Source organism: Anas acuta, chromosome 1, assembly GCF_963932015.1.
Source record: "Anas acuta chromosome 1, bAnaAcu1.1, whole genome shotgun sequence".
In the NCBI taxonomy this organism is placed as follows: domain Eukaryota; kingdom Metazoa; phylum Chordata; class Aves; order Anseriformes; family Anatidae; genus Anas; species Anas acuta.
Window position 1 is genome coordinate 131,067,970 of NC_088979.1, and position 17,217 is coordinate 131,085,186.

General features: G+C 36.4%; 1 protein-coding gene across 1 annotated transcript in view; it reads right to left on the reverse strand.

Moving 5' to 3' along the window:
• Positions 1-17,217, reverse strand: part of ARFGAP3 (ARF GTPase activating protein 3) — a 33,864-nt gene that overhangs the window by 4,075 nt on the left and 12,572 nt on the right. Inside the window, exons 6-14 of the mRNA XM_068656549.1 lie at positions 16,581-16,662; positions 16,096-16,155; positions 13,443-13,489; positions 11,947-12,092; positions 9,028-9,153; positions 8,283-8,408; positions 3,917-4,054; positions 2,629-2,752; positions 1,378-1,468 (exon numbers count right to left, since the gene is read on the reverse strand). Coding sequence (XP_068512650.1) covers positions 1,378-1,468; positions 2,629-2,752; positions 3,917-4,054; positions 8,283-8,408; positions 9,028-9,153; positions 11,947-12,092; positions 13,443-13,489; positions 16,096-16,155; positions 16,581-16,662 — 940 coding nt within the window. The remainder of the gene's footprint in view (positions 1-1,377; positions 1,469-2,628; positions 2,753-3,916; positions 4,055-8,282; positions 8,409-9,027; positions 9,154-11,946; positions 12,093-13,442; positions 13,490-16,095; positions 16,156-16,580; positions 16,663-17,217) is intronic.

A 17,217-nucleotide genomic window follows, 5' to 3' on the forward strand; every position in this document is an offset into this window, starting at 1 on the left:
AGAAAGGCTCATTCCTATATATACACACGTACGTACAGCATATATACTCATATATGCTACAGAAGCCTCAAATTCCACATTCTGAGTAAGGATATTTACAGCCTGTTTTGAAATGACACAGTATAGTTGAAATTCTACTTGAGCTTAACCTGATAAAAAAAATATATATCTAAAACACTAACACAATTTGCCCCACATTTAAGTTGTATTTACCTTTTCCCAGTCCATTATTAACTACTGCGTAAAAACCCCACACAGACTACACAAATTGTAACAAAAATATAATTCCATATAAAATAATGTATATGTAAAAAATAAAAAGGAAGTACTACTATCTAATATTTAGACATATAGTACTGAAAATATTATAGTTTACAAATTCAGAATGAAACGTTTCTTTTTTCCCCTACACCTTGTCTTAAAGCACAGGTATGACACCATGCTGCAAATACGCTTTCAACTAGATTAAGAAAACTGCTGCAATTTCTGCTTTGTTTCCTCTTCTCCTTGCCTTCTTTTTTTTTTTTGGGAATGGTGTTTTTTTTGTTGTTGTTGTTGTTTTTGTTTTTTTAAATAAATTGACTAAAATCCAGCTTAAATAACTAGTAACAGGAGTTATTTCTCTACTAGCCAATATTTTTTAATCAAAACTTGCTTTCAGGGGATTGAAACTGAACAGTCACATTTTTTTTCCTCCACTTTTTCCACAGATGCTACATATTATTTGCTTTTCCAGCCTATTTATGTAATTACGCACAGAGTTTTTGAGTGCTTCTATAATTCTTTTTCTACATTTCTTCACCAGTTACAGAACAAAACCCAACTGATCAGCTCAATGAAACGTTCTAGTACTTCTTACCTTTTTTCTTTAATGTTACTGCACTATCCAGAAAAGGTGTTAGAAAGCAAACACGAGATTTTTTTTAACAGCGTAAGGCACTACCTTTCAGTCAGTCTAATTAGTACTACTTCCTAACTAGATGATCTGCACTCTCCAGTATGAGGTATTCCAACGAATCTCTTGAACTGACAAACAACTCACAAATTTTCCTTACTAATTTGGCAAAACCAGTGTTTGAAGCAGATATCCTGATGAATGGATATGCCACACAACAGATTATATGGGAAGTTCAAGCCCTCTAACATTTCAATAAAGATCCTCTTAGATTCAATACAATTATTGCAGCTATTTTCACACAAATGTACATACACTTATGTTCCTTATGGTAGCTTATTAAGACTACCTGATAGTGAATTTAGGTATTATCTTACATAAATGTAATGTTACAGAAACAGGTAACTTTTGATACTGTGACTAGAGGCAGAGTACTGGAGTGTATCCCACAGCACGCTAGAGTCTCTCTGTTAAATACGTACCAGCTGGTTGTTTTTTCTGATCTTCAAACAAGTCCGCTGAACTTATAGAGGAACTTCCAGAAAGTCTTTCTAGGCGGGCCCTAGCTTCATACTAGAAAATAATTGAGAAGAAAAAAGTATTGTAACAATATGTTTCAATCTTTTGAGTTTATGTCAGATAATTAACAATGAGATTACAGATTCAGTTTTAAAATACACAAATCCATCTGAAGTTGACCATTCTGAAAGCCATTACCATTAGTTTTCACATAACCTATGCAGCATGAGCTTGTCCTCTCAACTCATTTCTGAATGCATCAAATGATGTGGCATTTACCATTGCAACAACAAGAGGCCCATTCACTATTAGCTCCCCTAAAACCAGCTGTTGATGACTATGCAGAGAATAATGCACAATTCAACCATTAAAAACAACAACAAAAAATGTGAAATAGTGGCTAGGTAGGGTTAGGGAAAACCACACCATTTTAGCATCATGTTAACTTTTCTAATCACATGATGTGATTTTTACATAAACTTTTTGCAAGTTCTTAGTAATTATATATATATATATATTTTACCAAAAAAAATATATAATATAATCTTAGTAATTATATAGTAATTATAATAATATAATATAATCTTAGTAATTATATATATATATATTTTTACATCACTGTTTATATTGTGAATGTTTTCATTGAAAATAGAATTTGTTAAGCGATCCCTTGCCTTCAAAATTCTAAATAATATTTATGCTTTTTTTATTTCCAGGCTGATCCAATTACATGCCATTTGCTGAACAATTTGCTTAATTTGTCTTACAGTAGTAATAATGTTTCCACTTAAATACATAGGGGACAGCTACTTCTATCAATAGTTTGCTTGCATCAGTGTAGTTATTTAGAATGGAAGAAGTAACCCTTTGTCCAAAATCAGATTGTTTCTTTCAAAAAAAAAAAAAAAAAAAAAAAAAAGATTACTCAGATTACTCAATCATAACCTACCACCTCTATCAGAGAAGAATGATGTTGGAGGTAAGGTTCTACCAGCAGCCCTAACTCCTTGAAAGGACATACTGAACTATCAGTTATTGCAGACTGGTAGACTGGTACATTTCCATCAAACAAACATGCAGATGGACAAAATTCTACAAACTTACTATTTTTACAGATTTTAAGCATTTATTAGCTACTACTTTACACAATACCGTGCTCTAAAGCCAAAGAATATTTTCCCATTCACAAATATTTATGATTGCTTTCTACTTACATCAGCATGATCTTGTCTTCCGAAATACATGTCTGATGAAATTGCTTTTACATTGCCAAATTTTTTTTGTGCCTCATCTGTGCATAAAGATGGCTCATATTCAGGCTTACGACAAGATGCAGGCCTAAGAAAAAAATAACCCACATTACCAGTGTAACATTTATATCACAACAATGCAAAAAAATCAAGAAAGAAGTACTGTCATCTTTGTTTTGTGAAGCCTTTGGGATTTTTAAGTTGAAATTAGATCAGTATGAAGATAGGACAAAAATTCAAATAATTTATCCTATATGGAGGAAATAAAATTTCAGTGACAGTTTTACAAGACAATGAACATACAGTACTTAAAATTCGTTAATCCTTTATCTTTATTTTTAGAGTTCATTTAAAAAGCAAGCCAAAATTATATCAACTAGAGTAGAATATTCCTACAAAGCTTCAAAAAAACACCCCAAAGCACAATTCATATTAAACCTAACAGTACAAATGTTCAGCATCCTCTGAAGTATCATTTCCTTCTATCTCAACAAACATGCATATTCAACTATTTATTTATTTTTTTAACAAACATGCTCAAATAAGGAAGTAATAGCACTATGGACATCAACACCAATTTTGTGCTGTATGTATTACTGGTCAAATCTTTAGAAAACAGTAGAGGATGTTTGTAGTAAAAATTTGTACTGAAACGTACAGGTAAATGAAGAATACCCTTTTAAATAAGAACAGAGGCAAATAAGACAGGGAAGTACGCAAAACCCCATATTCTTACATTCTTCCAGCTCATTACAAAGATAAAAACACAGTTGTCACTAGAAGAAACACATTCGTCTTCTATCATCACAAGTAGACCTGCTGTTTGCACGCATACCCAATATCCTAATCCTGAGAGTTGAGTACCCTACAGTTTCATTCATTTGGTAACTCGATTCTACTTAGTTCATCAGACAACAAACAAAGCAAGTAAAGCAAGCAAATTCTCAAAGCAGTACAAAGATGGAGAGAACCTCAAATATCTTTTATCTACTATTTCTTTTGCTGAAGAAAATTGCCTCCAGTAGATACACTGCACAGCAATAAGCAAAACAGTGTTTATATGTAAGAAACTGAACAGGAAAGTCAGCTTACAAAAAAAAAATCATCTAGGAAGTAAGTTTCTTGCCTGCTGATCAAAGCTATGACCAAATTCTCACTCTAGTCTGAAAAAAAATCCCACTACTCTGACCAGGATTCAAATTCTATTAACATCCTTGGACTTTCTATACAGAAATCATCTATCTTGGCATACCTGTCTGAAAATCCTGTACTTTTTGAAGTTAGCATTACATCAACTTCTCCGCTATTATTTTCTTTCTTCCAAAAAGAATCTGAATTGTCATCCCATTTAGAGAAAGTGCTGCTTTTCAAATCTGAAGAATCACAGTACCTAAAATAAAAGAAGAAAAAAAATATTGAAATAGCAGGAACTCTTATCTATATTTAACCAACTGGAAAGTTCAACCTTCCTTCAGGCTGGATATGGTCATGAATATGCAGCGGACTGCCCAAAAGGTCTTATCCCATCAAAGAGAGCATGGCAAAGTTCTCATTACTTTGAATTATTACATCTTCTTTAGTGTCAGGCAAAGCACTGGGAAAAACATTGTCAGGACAGCTGCTTGATTTAAGAGCAACCCTGTGAAAACTTCATGATAGACCCTGTGAGCAAGGTTTTCACATTGTGACAACAAGGTATCAGCTATGAAAAAAGCCAACACAATTTTCATTTGCCATCTCCTGTCACTGTACGTGTAAAGACAGAGATCTGGAATGAACTTCTGCAAAAAGAATCTCTCCTCTTCTTTCCCAACAGACAAAGGGGAGTATATTTAGTGCTTTGAGCAAAGGAGACTCACTGCAATGCAATCTTTATTTCACAATCTCACCACCCCACAGAGTGGATGTTACCTGCAATAGGTTCTTGAAGGGATTTTTTTTCCGCTAAGAGAGGCTTTTTACGCTCTCCACCTTTTGGATACAGGTGGAAAATCTGAAGGAAGAGTCACAGATATAAGCTGATACTAAGTCATTACACCAATTAAATCTTCTCCTGCTCCTGTGAGCTTAGGTTGTTTTCTTTGCAACATGACGTGTAAAATAAACAAAAGGAAGGGAGAAACTCCCAGACTAAAGTGGTACAGCATCAAAAAGTAGTTCTGTCTTCTAAAGTGCTTATCTCAGCTGACAATCTCTCTTATAACAGCTTAGAAATATGGCAAGGTGCTATATGCTTTCTTACAACCAGGGTCATTTTCTTTTGCCTGACTGCTCAGCTTGTCCTATGTTCCTTTGGTAGCATAATGTAGAAGCATAGTATAAAAACCTGTGAGGAAGCCATTATGTAGCAAGGCTGTTATTCTTGCCTACCAACAAGCAACAGCAATCTTCAGGAGTTCCATATGGATGCAGGATTACAAACAAGTGGTGAGGTGGGGTAGGATGTGAAGCAATCTAATCTCACAATTACCATCAAAACCACAGGATGGAGAGAGGGCTATAAGACCTGATTTGAATAAAATGGCTTATGCTCTCCATCTTTCCTTTTCAGATTTTCCTAAATTTACAGAAGACTTCTTCAGTACTCACGGAGGGGGAAAAAAAAAAGCAGAATGTAATAAAAATTAAAATGTTACATTGTTATGTTAATAAACTTTTTTTAAAACATAGTACACACAAAAAAAAAAAGGAAACAAACTCAAGTTACATCAAGGGAGGTTTAGATTGGACAACAGGAAGGATTTCTTCACAGGAAGGGTGATCAAGCATTGGAATGGGCTACCTAGGGAAGTGGCAAAATCACCATCCCTGTGGACATGGCAGTAAGAGACATTGTTCAGTGATGGGACTTGTCAGTTGAATCCGATGGTTGCACTTGATGATCTTGAAAGTCTTTTCCAACCTAAATAATTCTGATTCTATATATTTAGACAGGTACAGATATGTATCAGTACTCTAGCATCCAGCATGATTATTTGCTTTTTGGTATATACTAACATGATACTAAAGTTACTTTGCCTCTATTTCAAAGTTACAGCTTGGAAGAAAAGACAATAACCACCTTATAAACCTTACCAAGTCCAACAATATGACTTTATACTTTCTTTAAAGATAATGGAAGTGTGCATCAAATCCGTTAGATAATAGGGCTGCTACAACTAGAAGAGCAACAGTCAGGAACAGCTAGGTGAATTTATCTTCTAATTATTGATCTGAAACAAATTAAAAAAAACTCTTCCATAATTCGTCTGCTAGTAGACTTACAAATCATTTGAGAGCAGTAGCAGTTCTTTTCAAGGTATAAACAGGGGAACACTGAGATGAGACATTTCTATTTTAGAAGTCTGCGGCTAGTTTACTTGGTATATTTGCAATTCTGTCAGTAGTGTTTACACAACCAAGTAATGACATAAAAGCCTCCATGTTTCTATTTGCCTATCTAAAGTAATCAGGTACAATTTTCCATGTTTCTTTGGCAGCAATCCAAGAAAACACAGTTTACAAAAGTACCACCTGTTTCTATCAGTCCAGAAACAGCTGTTTCATCCCAATTAATGCCTGTAGGCACTCTTCTGTCTCCTTTCCAACATCAGTATTTCATAATTTGCATTGCATTTGTGCTCTGACAGAAAAAAAAAATTGCCTAAGTTTTTGCATAAATTTTATATTTAAAGACAAAGTCTACAAAATAAGACTACAGACATCTACACAATTCATCTTACATATTAGGATTTATGCTTTTGTATTTGGCATGCGTCTAGGTAATAGAATGATGCAGACAGCAGTGAATCTAGCATCAGACTGATACTTGTTTAATTTTAAACTCAACACTGAATACACATCAAAGTGCCAGAAAATAAATGAAAAAAAAAACAGAAGTCATTATGTCAAAAAATACCCTAGATTCCCTGATATGGCCAATGAAAGCTGATATACCAATGCTTTTTACATAGTACAGTCCTGGACAGTGAATAAGACAAAACACAAATTATTCAGACTATTTTCAAAGAATCACAGAATTGTCTAAGTTGGAAGAGACCTCTAGATCATCGAGTCCAACCTCTGACCTAACACTAACAAGTTCTCCGCTAAACCATATCGCTAAGTTCAACATCTAAACGTCTTTTAAAGACCTTCAGGGATGGTGACTCTACCACTTCCCTGGGCAGCCCATTTCAATGCCTAACAACCCTCTCAGTAAAGAAGTTCTTCCTAATATCCAACCTAAAATACCCCTGGCACAACTTTAGCCCATTCCCCCTCGTCCTGTCACCAGGCACATGGGAGAATAGACCAACTCCCACCTCACTACAGCCTCCTTTAATGTACTTATAAAGAGCAATAAGGTCGCCCCTGAGCCTCCTCTTCTCCAGGCTGAACAACCCCAGCTCCCTCAGCTGCTCCTCGTAGGACTTGTTCTCCAGACCCCTCACCAGCTTCTCGCCCTTCTCTGGACTCGCTCGAGCACCTCAATGTCCTTCTTGTAGCGAGGGGCCCAAAACTGAACACAGTACTCCAGGTGCGGAACATAGTATTCGAGGTGCAGTTTCTGAGAACAAGTGTCTCCTTTTCCTCATATTGAATGGAAGAGATGCCATCCAGAGGGATCTTGACAGGCTTGAGGTACACCCATACAAACCTCATGAAGTTCAATGAGGACAAGTGCAAGGACCTGCACCTGGGTCAGGGCAATCCCAAACATGAATATAGACCAGATGATGAGCAGATAGAGAGCAGCCCTACAGAGAAGGACTTGGGGGTATTGGTAGATGAAAAACTGAATGAGCCAGCAGTATGAGCTTGCAGCTCTGCAAGCTAACCCTACTCTGGGCTGCGTCAAAAGTGTAGCTAGCACATCTAGGGAGGTGATTCTTTCACTTTCCTCTACTCTCTCAGATCCCATCTAGAAATACTGTAATCAGCTCTGGGGTCCCCAACGTAAGAGAGACACGGACCTGTTAGAGAGGGTCCAGAGGAAGGCCACAACTATGATCTGAGGGACTGCTGCACCTCTCCTACGAAGACAGGCTGAGAAAGTTGGGGTTATTGAGCCTAGAGACCTTATAGATGCATTCCAGTATTTAAAGGGGGCCAACAGGAAAGATGTGGAGGGACTCTTTATCAGGCAGTGTTCTGACAGGAGAAGAGGTAATGACTTTAAACTAAAGGAGAGTAGATTTAGATTAGATATTGCGAAGAAATTCTTCACTCAGAAGGTGGTGAAGCACTGGAGCAGGTTGCCCAGAGAAGTTGTGGATGCCCCATCCTTGGAGGTGTTCAAAGCCAGGTTGGATGGGGCTTTGAGCAACCTGGTGTGGTGGATGGTGCCCCTGCTCATGGCAGGGGCCTTGGAACCAGCTGGTCTTTAAGGTCCCTTCCAACCCAAGCCATTTTATGATTCTGTGATTCTAAATACATTCATGTCATTGAGATAATCATAGAATAACATCAACTATTTCACAACTTTCCTGATTCAGATGTAACCTGAAAATACAATATGTATGTAGACCTGTGGAATTGCCTTCTGGTTTTATCCTGTTTCAAATATATTGCACAGATTTGAATACATAACTTGCATATACTTCTGTCTCACCCAAAACAAAAAGCTGATGTATTACCTTGAACTAGATGAAGATATATAAGAGTCTTCTACCTCATCAGCGTACTTTTTCTTCGTTTTTGCAATTGTTGGTGTTTCCTGTTCTATTGTCTGCATATCTGAGATGACTGAGTGAGAAATACCACTGGGGACAGGAAGAAAATAAGTATGTAAAGAGATGACAAAGTCCACACCCTAAAAAAATAAAAATGAAAGGCCTAACCTAGTTTCTGAAGCCTGATGACAATGCCAAAGCTCTTACAGTGTTTTAAAAGCTTTTTTTTTTTTTTTTTTTTATTAAATGAAAACATCTAAGAAAGAGTGGAATTTTAAACAAAAGAAAAAACCCTGGAAAGCTCAGCTATAGCTCTCTGAAGCAGTGACAAGACTTCTGAACACACAGACTATTCCCAACAACAGTTAAACAATCATGTGATTTTTCAGAGTTTTGGCTTGTAGTAGATAAGCTACACTTCCGTCTGTACTGTTCATTAAAAACATTCCAGCTACCTTTTTCATAGTCAGCTAACAGAAGCAAAAAATCTACATATATCTGCGATCTAAGTTAGTACCTGTCTGGCAGGTTAAAACTGAAATTTATCAGAAGCACTCCTGTCCTCTTCCCTAACAAATACTTGAATCTTTGATGATTAAGTTTCCATAACACTTCACACTTCCGTATACTTTTTCAATTCCCAATCAAAATCAAGAATATCTGCATAAAACCAAAGAGCATCTTAAATAGTTTATAGAACTTCACATACCTTCTGTTGCTGCCAAATCCCATGCCAAGCCTCTCAAATTCATTTTTCTTCCTACCAGATAGATTTAACTTTTTTTCTTTTGTTTTAATATCTAGATCTCTGTAGGCCAATCGTAAAGATGATACACTAGAACAAAACATATTAGTAGAAAATTAGTATCTAATGTAGCACTGTATTTTGTTTTCTATGTTTACTGAAAATATTCATTATTAATAGGAGCACATTGTTTGTTTTTGCTTGCTTTGTTTTCGTTTTTCAAAATAAAACGTACTATTACAGTTCAAGACATGGTTTTGCATCGCTATTAAGTCAACCTAAAAGTTTTGTGTTTTTTTCCCCCCATTGTCATAGTTTTATGTGCTACCAAACAATCATCAAAATTACCCAGTTCTGATATACTACAATACTGTGTCATCCATAATACAATACTAGTGATGTGTTCCTCTAATTCACTCCTTGGCCTTGCTACATCTCCACCCCTACTCCTAATGGTTTTATCATGTGTTACGTATACTTGAGTGACATTTACTAGGAGTAGACTATGCTCTCTTTTAATCAATACTGCTCCCCTCTGTCCCAGAAAAAGTGTCTCAGAAGAGGGGAAGAGAATCTTTGTACCTACAAAATCAAATATTTGATATGACAACCTGTATTATAAAACCTTTGAAGCATTCACAACTTACTATTTTCTGCACAGCTAGCAACACATTCTGTCACCTGAAACATCCTCCTAATTCAAATATAGTAAATGCTCAGAGATGCCATAGGCCTTCCTATATCACAGACAATATCTTAATTATTATTTTCCAGCAGTACCAATGTAGGAGACACAGAGATTTTTAATCCTGATTACAGAATTGTAGAAACACTGCTTAAAATTTAATTTGGTAGGTTAAAAGGGATACAAATAGTAATTTTAACAAGGAATACGGCAATATTTAATTCACAGACTGTGGCTGGTAAAAAGTGCAAATTAACATTATTAGAATCATGGTAAACAAGATTTAGATGCTGCTTGTAGACCTTATGCTCTTCAGTAGATGGGAAGTACTTAAGACTGAAAACAAGACATTTCCCTTGTAACTTTCCATCCATTTTGTACAGAAGCAGGAATGAAAATAAAGTTTTGGACTAAAGAGTATTTTCTTCTAGTGTGTGTCCTAACCATTTGATTACCAACACAGGCTTCTCCTGGCTTGCTCTTCTTCTGGCCCCATCCATACTTAACTTTAAACAAGAGTACAAGATGCCCCTACCAAAGTTCACACCCTGATGGTTAGTGCACTCTCCTGCAAGGCAGGGGTGTGTTTCTGAACCAGTTAGGACAAGAAGGGCACAGCATTTGGTCATCTTCCTTAACGGACAGTGATGTAGGTACCATCCTCCTGTAAGGAGTGGGACATTGCTCCTCCACTGAAGAGGCGTTTCAAAAAGGAGAGTGATCTCAATCATGTGATGATTGGATATCCTCTAATTGGTGTGTTTAGAGGGACCTAGAACTTGGGTTCTAGAACTTAGAACTTGGGAACCAAAAGTTCATTGTCTTACATTCAGATGCTTACAATAAAAGTCAGTCATCCACTGAATGTTTTTTGAAATAAATTAAAAAAAAAAAAAAAAAAAAAAAACAGAAAAATGTATCTTCAAACCACAGAACATTTCCAAAGAAGATTTTAACCAATTATTACAGTTTAAGACCAACTCATAGAGAAAGCTGAAAATGTTTTCTAAAGCTCAGCTTAAAGCTGCTACTGAAGGAAATTTACCCAGCACTTTAAGTAAAATGATTTGCAGCCTGTTTTATGAAATCTGTTTTATGAATATCAAAAATCTCTTAACTGATGAAAACTTATGAAAAATCATAACTCATGAACGATACTTTTTTTTTTTTTTTTTTTAATTTAGCAGCATGTTCAGGTTTGGCAATCGGTGAGAAATGCAATTTCTGTGGTAAAAGTACTCTGAAAAATTACCGATCTCTTTGCATTTAATACTTCTGATGAACATCCGTTTCTGCAGAGGACACGTAACGTGGTCAAAAGTAGCAGGCCTAAAAACTTGGTACCATGAGTTCCAAGTGATCCTGTAATTCTATAATTACATTTAAATTCAGAAATGTCTTTAATAGGTTATAAAAAAATATACATGTTAGCACTTAAGAGAGGATGATAAAATTTACAACAGTAAAAGAGTACATAACCAACTCTTTAATGATCTAATTTTGATGACAACTATGATAACGCGAGAAACCAAAAACATGTAGCAGAGAAATATAATGACGAAAACAAAGAACCATACCCTGAGTATTTATTGAGAATGGACTAACAGATTTGAGGACACCAACAAAAACATTCAAAGGGTGAAAGCGGCTCCAGTATAAAAGAGTTGAAACTTCAGCAGACATTTCTAGTCATACTTAAACTACCATCTGCTTTCAGCAGTGAAACTCTTACCCAACATATATTAATAAAACCGAGTACTTGCATGTTTCCTAAGCTCTTAGAAAGACTGGAAAAGTTAAAGAAGAAAAACCTTCTGTGGTATTAATCTTAGCATATTTTATCATTTATTTTACATTATTCATATGTATCAGTGGAATGACTCTTTATTTTCTGCTTTAAATAGAAATAACATTAAGGTTATTTTTAAAGACAGGAATGGGTTATTTCTACAGTAAAAGAGCAACTGTAGAAACATATACCTAACAGGGAGGAGGGAGGACAGAAATAGAGCGATTACTTTTCGGCCCACCTCATCCACGTTTGGGGATTTTTATTAAGCAAGATTATTAAGCAAGAATTGAAGTTTTATTTGCATTAACTAGTCTATGGTAACATTTCATTTAAAATGTTGACAATTACTTCATTAACATGAAATTAGGCATCACGGTTTACTGTTGTACATACAATTCATACTTACAGTGGCTCTTCCTTCCCAGTTTGCTTACTGCTATGAAGATCCTGTTGTTCCTTCATTTTATCTACAGCTTGTGCTTGTTTTTCAATCTCATTAAAGCTTTGACTGCTGACTTTTTGTGCCCCCAAACCACCTTTTTTGGCTCCAAGCTTGATTTATTAGAAAACAAAAAATAGAAGTCCCAACATTATAACTGAGTCAATCACCTCAAATGATTTAAGAGTCAACTTTGAAAGCAATAGCAAACACTACATACCGTTAGGGAGTATACAGCACAACTTTAATAATGATTATGTTGTATAGTAACATAATCAAATTTGTGGCAGCTGAACCATTTGTTTCTCATTCACTTAAATCACAATTTATACTTAGAAGTGGCAACAATTTTTTTTTTCTTATTTATTATATTAGTTCTCACCGGCCAGTGCTAGTCTCTTATCTTACTATTAAGGATTTATTCATATTTTTAATAAATGTGTACACAAGTATTTAATGATTTAAGGTAGTACAGCAATATACAAATTTTTTTACATACGTTTATGCAAAACTCACAACACACAATGATTAGCTTTTGCAAGTGACAACGCACAGTAAACATTTTTAGATAAATATGTCATCTGAGAGGTTACAGTTTTGTGCTGGTTCTTTTAAAACAATTCTACTTCTAGCTCATTACTTCAGTACAGGAAAACATATTCTTTCATTCTGATTATTGATTATTAAAAAAAAAAACAAAAACAACTGAATACTACAAATATGAATCAACACAATGATGGAGGTTCAGATGTGGCAAAGCCCTCAGACTGCTGTTCTCTGTCTCCCATGCATTTAATTTGTCATCTGCAACACTGCAGCAATATGAATTTTCACAATATTTTTATCTTAATCTGTTAGCACTTTAGTGGCTTCATGTAAGAGCTCTGGTCTATGTACACAGAGTTGTACAGTTTTAGTCTCTGACACTACAGTTCACTAACTGTACATGCACCTGTGAACTCAGTTATGTTCGTACTGTAAGGGAACATATCTGCATAAGCCATTTAGAATAAAAATGAAGTTCCTCTTGCATATTAGGGCCCTCTAGTGAGAGCAAGGAATAATACTGTTCAATCTAACCAAATCTGCTATTCAGGTCCAGACAGCACCAAAAAAAATGCTCAGATATACATGTGGAAGTCTAGACAGTTCAGTGTGCTGTATACATGTAAACTCACTTAGAATTTATCTGAGGTCAGAGAACAACCAATTAATCTTTAGTACTCTACTACAGAGTAATAGCAATTTATTAGACAAATTCATCTTAACAATAATCCATTTTGAAACAGATCATTGGCTGTTTGATATAGAACAGATTTTCTATTGCTTTTTATTTTCATCTATTGTTATTGATATGTGTACTATTTAGTATTAACATACACAATACATTTCCAAATTAAAATCTACATATTTCCAGAGATTTATAATACAGAGAAAAATATGCATTAACTATATAGACTTACCCCCTTCTTAACTTGATTTGGCTTCTTTTTTATGAAGGTGGTATTCTCTGCAATGATTAAACATACATTACTTGACATACAATTTCATTAATTTCAGAATTGCAAAAGTGGATTTCCATAATTTCAGCCTCAAAACAGTTTTTCTATTTTTTTTTATTGTTTCTAATGCCTTAAGTATTACATTTTCTACATGAAGAGGTTAAAAAACTAAACAGAGTTACATAGAACAGAGTGATGAATATCACTAAGAAAAGGTAGGAAAAAGACCTGAGGGTAAGGTACCTCTTGCCAATTCTTAATAGGAATAAAATTATGGCTCAGTTTCCAGTTGTGGATACCAACTGGTATACAAACTTGCCATTATAAATCACACTAGAGGTCCACTTGTTCCCATACCACTTCCAGGATAAATTCTTTTCTGGATAGAAAGATATTGGTTATCACAGAATCATAGAATCATAGAATATCCTGAGTTGGAAGGGACCCTTAAGGATCATCAAGTCCAACTCTTGACACCACACAGGTCTACCCAAAAGTTCAGACCATGTGACTAAGCGCACAGTCCAATCTCTTCTTAAATTCAGTCAGGCTCGGTGCAGTGACCACTTCCCTGGGGAGCCTGTTCCAGTGTGCAACCACTCTCTCTGTGAAGAACTTCCTCCTGATGTCAAGCCTAAACTTCCCCTGCCTCAGCTTAACCCCGTTCCCGCGGGTCCTGTCGCTGGTGTTAATGGAGAAAAGGTCTCCTGCCTCTCGACACCCTCTTACGAGGAAGTTGTAGACTGCGATGAGGTCTCCCCTCAGCCTCCTCTTCTCTAGGCTGAACAGGCCCAGTGCCCTCAGCCGTTCCTCGTACGTCTTCCCCTCCAGGCCTTTCACCATCTTCGTAGCCCTCCTCTGGACACTCTCCAACAGTTTCATGTCCTTTTTATACTGTGGTGCCCAGAACTGCACACAGTACTCGAGGTGAGGCCGCACCAGCGCAGAGTAGAGCGGGACAATCACCTCCCTCGACCTACTAGCGATGCCGTGCTTGATGCACCCCAGGACACGGTTGGCCCTCCTGGCTGCCAGGGCACACTGCCGGCTCATATTCAACTTGCTGTCTACCACGACCCCCAGATCCCTCTCTTCTAGGCTGCTCTCCAGCGTCTCATCGCCCAGTCTGTACGTGCAGCCAGGGTTTCCCCGTCCCAGGTGCAGGACCCGGCACTTGCTCTTATTGAACTTCATGCGGTTGGCGATCGCCCAGCTCTCCAACCTATCCAGATCCCTCTGCAAGGCCTTTCCACCCTCAACAGAGTCCACAACTACTCCAAGTTTGGTGTCATCAGCAAACTTGCTCAAAATACCTTCTATTCCTACATCCAGATCGTTTATAAAAATATTGAAAAGTACCGGCCCTAAAATGGAGCCTTGAGGGACCCCACTAGTGACCGCCCGCCAGCCTGACGCAGCGCCATTCACCATAACCCTTTGGGCCCTGCCCGTTAGCCAATTGCTCACCCATCGTATGATGTTTAAAATAAGCAATGTTTATGGTTATGTTTAAAATAAGCAATGATACAGATAAAACATACCTATATCATCATAAACACACAAAGTGTGAAAGTTCCAGCCTTAATGCTTTGTATTAAATACTGAAACACAGTAAATGAACCTACATTCTGCTCATTATGAAATCTGACAGAACTCCTAAACTCGGTATTTTTAATGACACTTTTTCAATACACTTGCCTTCATCTCATAAAAAACAAACTAAACAGTGAATAAAAAAAAACAGTGATGAAGCAATATGACACACGCCTCACTGTTAAGTAAATTAAAATTCTGGACATTGAAGATTTTGTATTACAAATACAAGATTTGTAAACTAAATTTTTATGTTTAGTTTTCTGAAAAGGAAGCAAAATCTATCTAAATAGGGACCTAATGTGCTTCCTTAGCTTAAATAGCAAGCCATTCATCACAGAATGGTTTAGGTTGGAAGGCACCTTAAAGATCACCTAATTCCAACCCCACTGCCATGGGCAGGGACAACTCCCACCAGACCAGGTTGACAAAGGCTCCATCCAGCTTGGCCTCAAACACCTCCATGGATGGGGTATGCCCAGCTTCTCTAAGCAACCTGTTTCAGTGCCTCACCACCCTCATGATAAAGAATTTCTTCCAATATCTAATGTAAATCTCCACCTTTTTAGTTTAAAACCATTCCATGTTGCTCTACCATTATCTGACCAAGTAAAAAGTTGCTCTCCATCTTTTTTTATAAGCCCTCTTTAAGTATTGAAAAGCTGCAATGAGGACACCCCAGAGTAATCACAGCACAACGCTCTATTAGATGCACAACCTGAAGCAGCATAATGGAAGGTGTAAAGCATTACTGGTCACCTATTTCAGGTCTGATACCTGTAACATTTAAATTCATCAAGTCAGCTAGGACAAGATAGATAAAACCAGAATGCAATTGACTAAAACTGATGGATACTGTTTAAGAAAAAAAGTTGTAATACAAATTAAGATGTATAAAAATAACTCATGCACACTGCTATTAAACTAAGAATTTCACATCTCTTCCCAGTCATACATTCTTAGTAAGTATGAATATAGAAGTACACTATACTGGCTGCTATCTTCTGCTTACACTCATTACCTAAAGCAGCTTTTGGTGATGTACTAAGGTAATCGACACTTGGTCCGTGTTCCGGTCCACCTGAAAGGATGATGAGTAACAAAGTTAAGAATACCAGAAGGCTCATTTGAATGCTTAAAATATCTAAATTAAAATACCAAAACACAACTCACTGTCCTCAGGATACTGTTCAATACAGATACCACAATGTGCTATTTCTGTCACAGCTTTTCCCGTTACTAACAGAGCAGCATGCACCCAAAGATTCATCTGAAATCTTCTGAATCAGATTTCAATTTGGATTCATATTAAACATTATTAAAGGAATATGTAGTCCCACGCAGTCTAGAAACTTCTAGACTTAAAATCTTCTAGAAACTCCTTCCTCCCCCAAATACTTAAGTTATTAGCATAAGGTTATTTTAATTATTAAGTAAGGTAAAGAGAGTCTAAACAAAGAGACTATCAGAAAATGTAGCTTATTGTTAACAAAGAATCAGTCATACCTTCATAGCATTCTGGAACATTTTCTGAAGCTTTCTGCTGTAGAGAAACTGGCTGTGGCTCTGATAGTACCCATTCAGTATTCTTTGCATTGAAAAAAAAAAAACCCACAAAGATCAAAAGTGCACACAACATAGAATACATCTAATAAATACGAGCACTGTGCTCAAAGACCACTAATTAGCTAAAATTGGATTCCCATGACTAAAACTTCTATGTTTAAAACCTGTTACAGGAAATGTCTACCTTTATTAAAAAGCATTGCTGAGCACCTGTATTTATTTCTCTCTCAGAAATAACCCTCAAACACATCCACCTCACCAGGCAAGTCTGTGACCTGCTCACAATAATACGCACTTAGGATTAGCTTTTCCACCTATGCTGTGCCTGCATGCACTGGCAGCATGCACTGCCAGTCCATGCTTCTCTTCCTTAGAACCTCAATCTCATAAACTCCTGATATTTCATAACCATACTAAAGAATCTCTTGCCCTGAAGCACACAGACTGCTTGTCTCTGATCCCCTACTTTTGCAGCTATCCAAAAATTCTGCTTTGAAAATTTACATTATATTATTATATATATATTGTTTATATATAACAGAATATATATTACATATTACATATATTATATATTGAT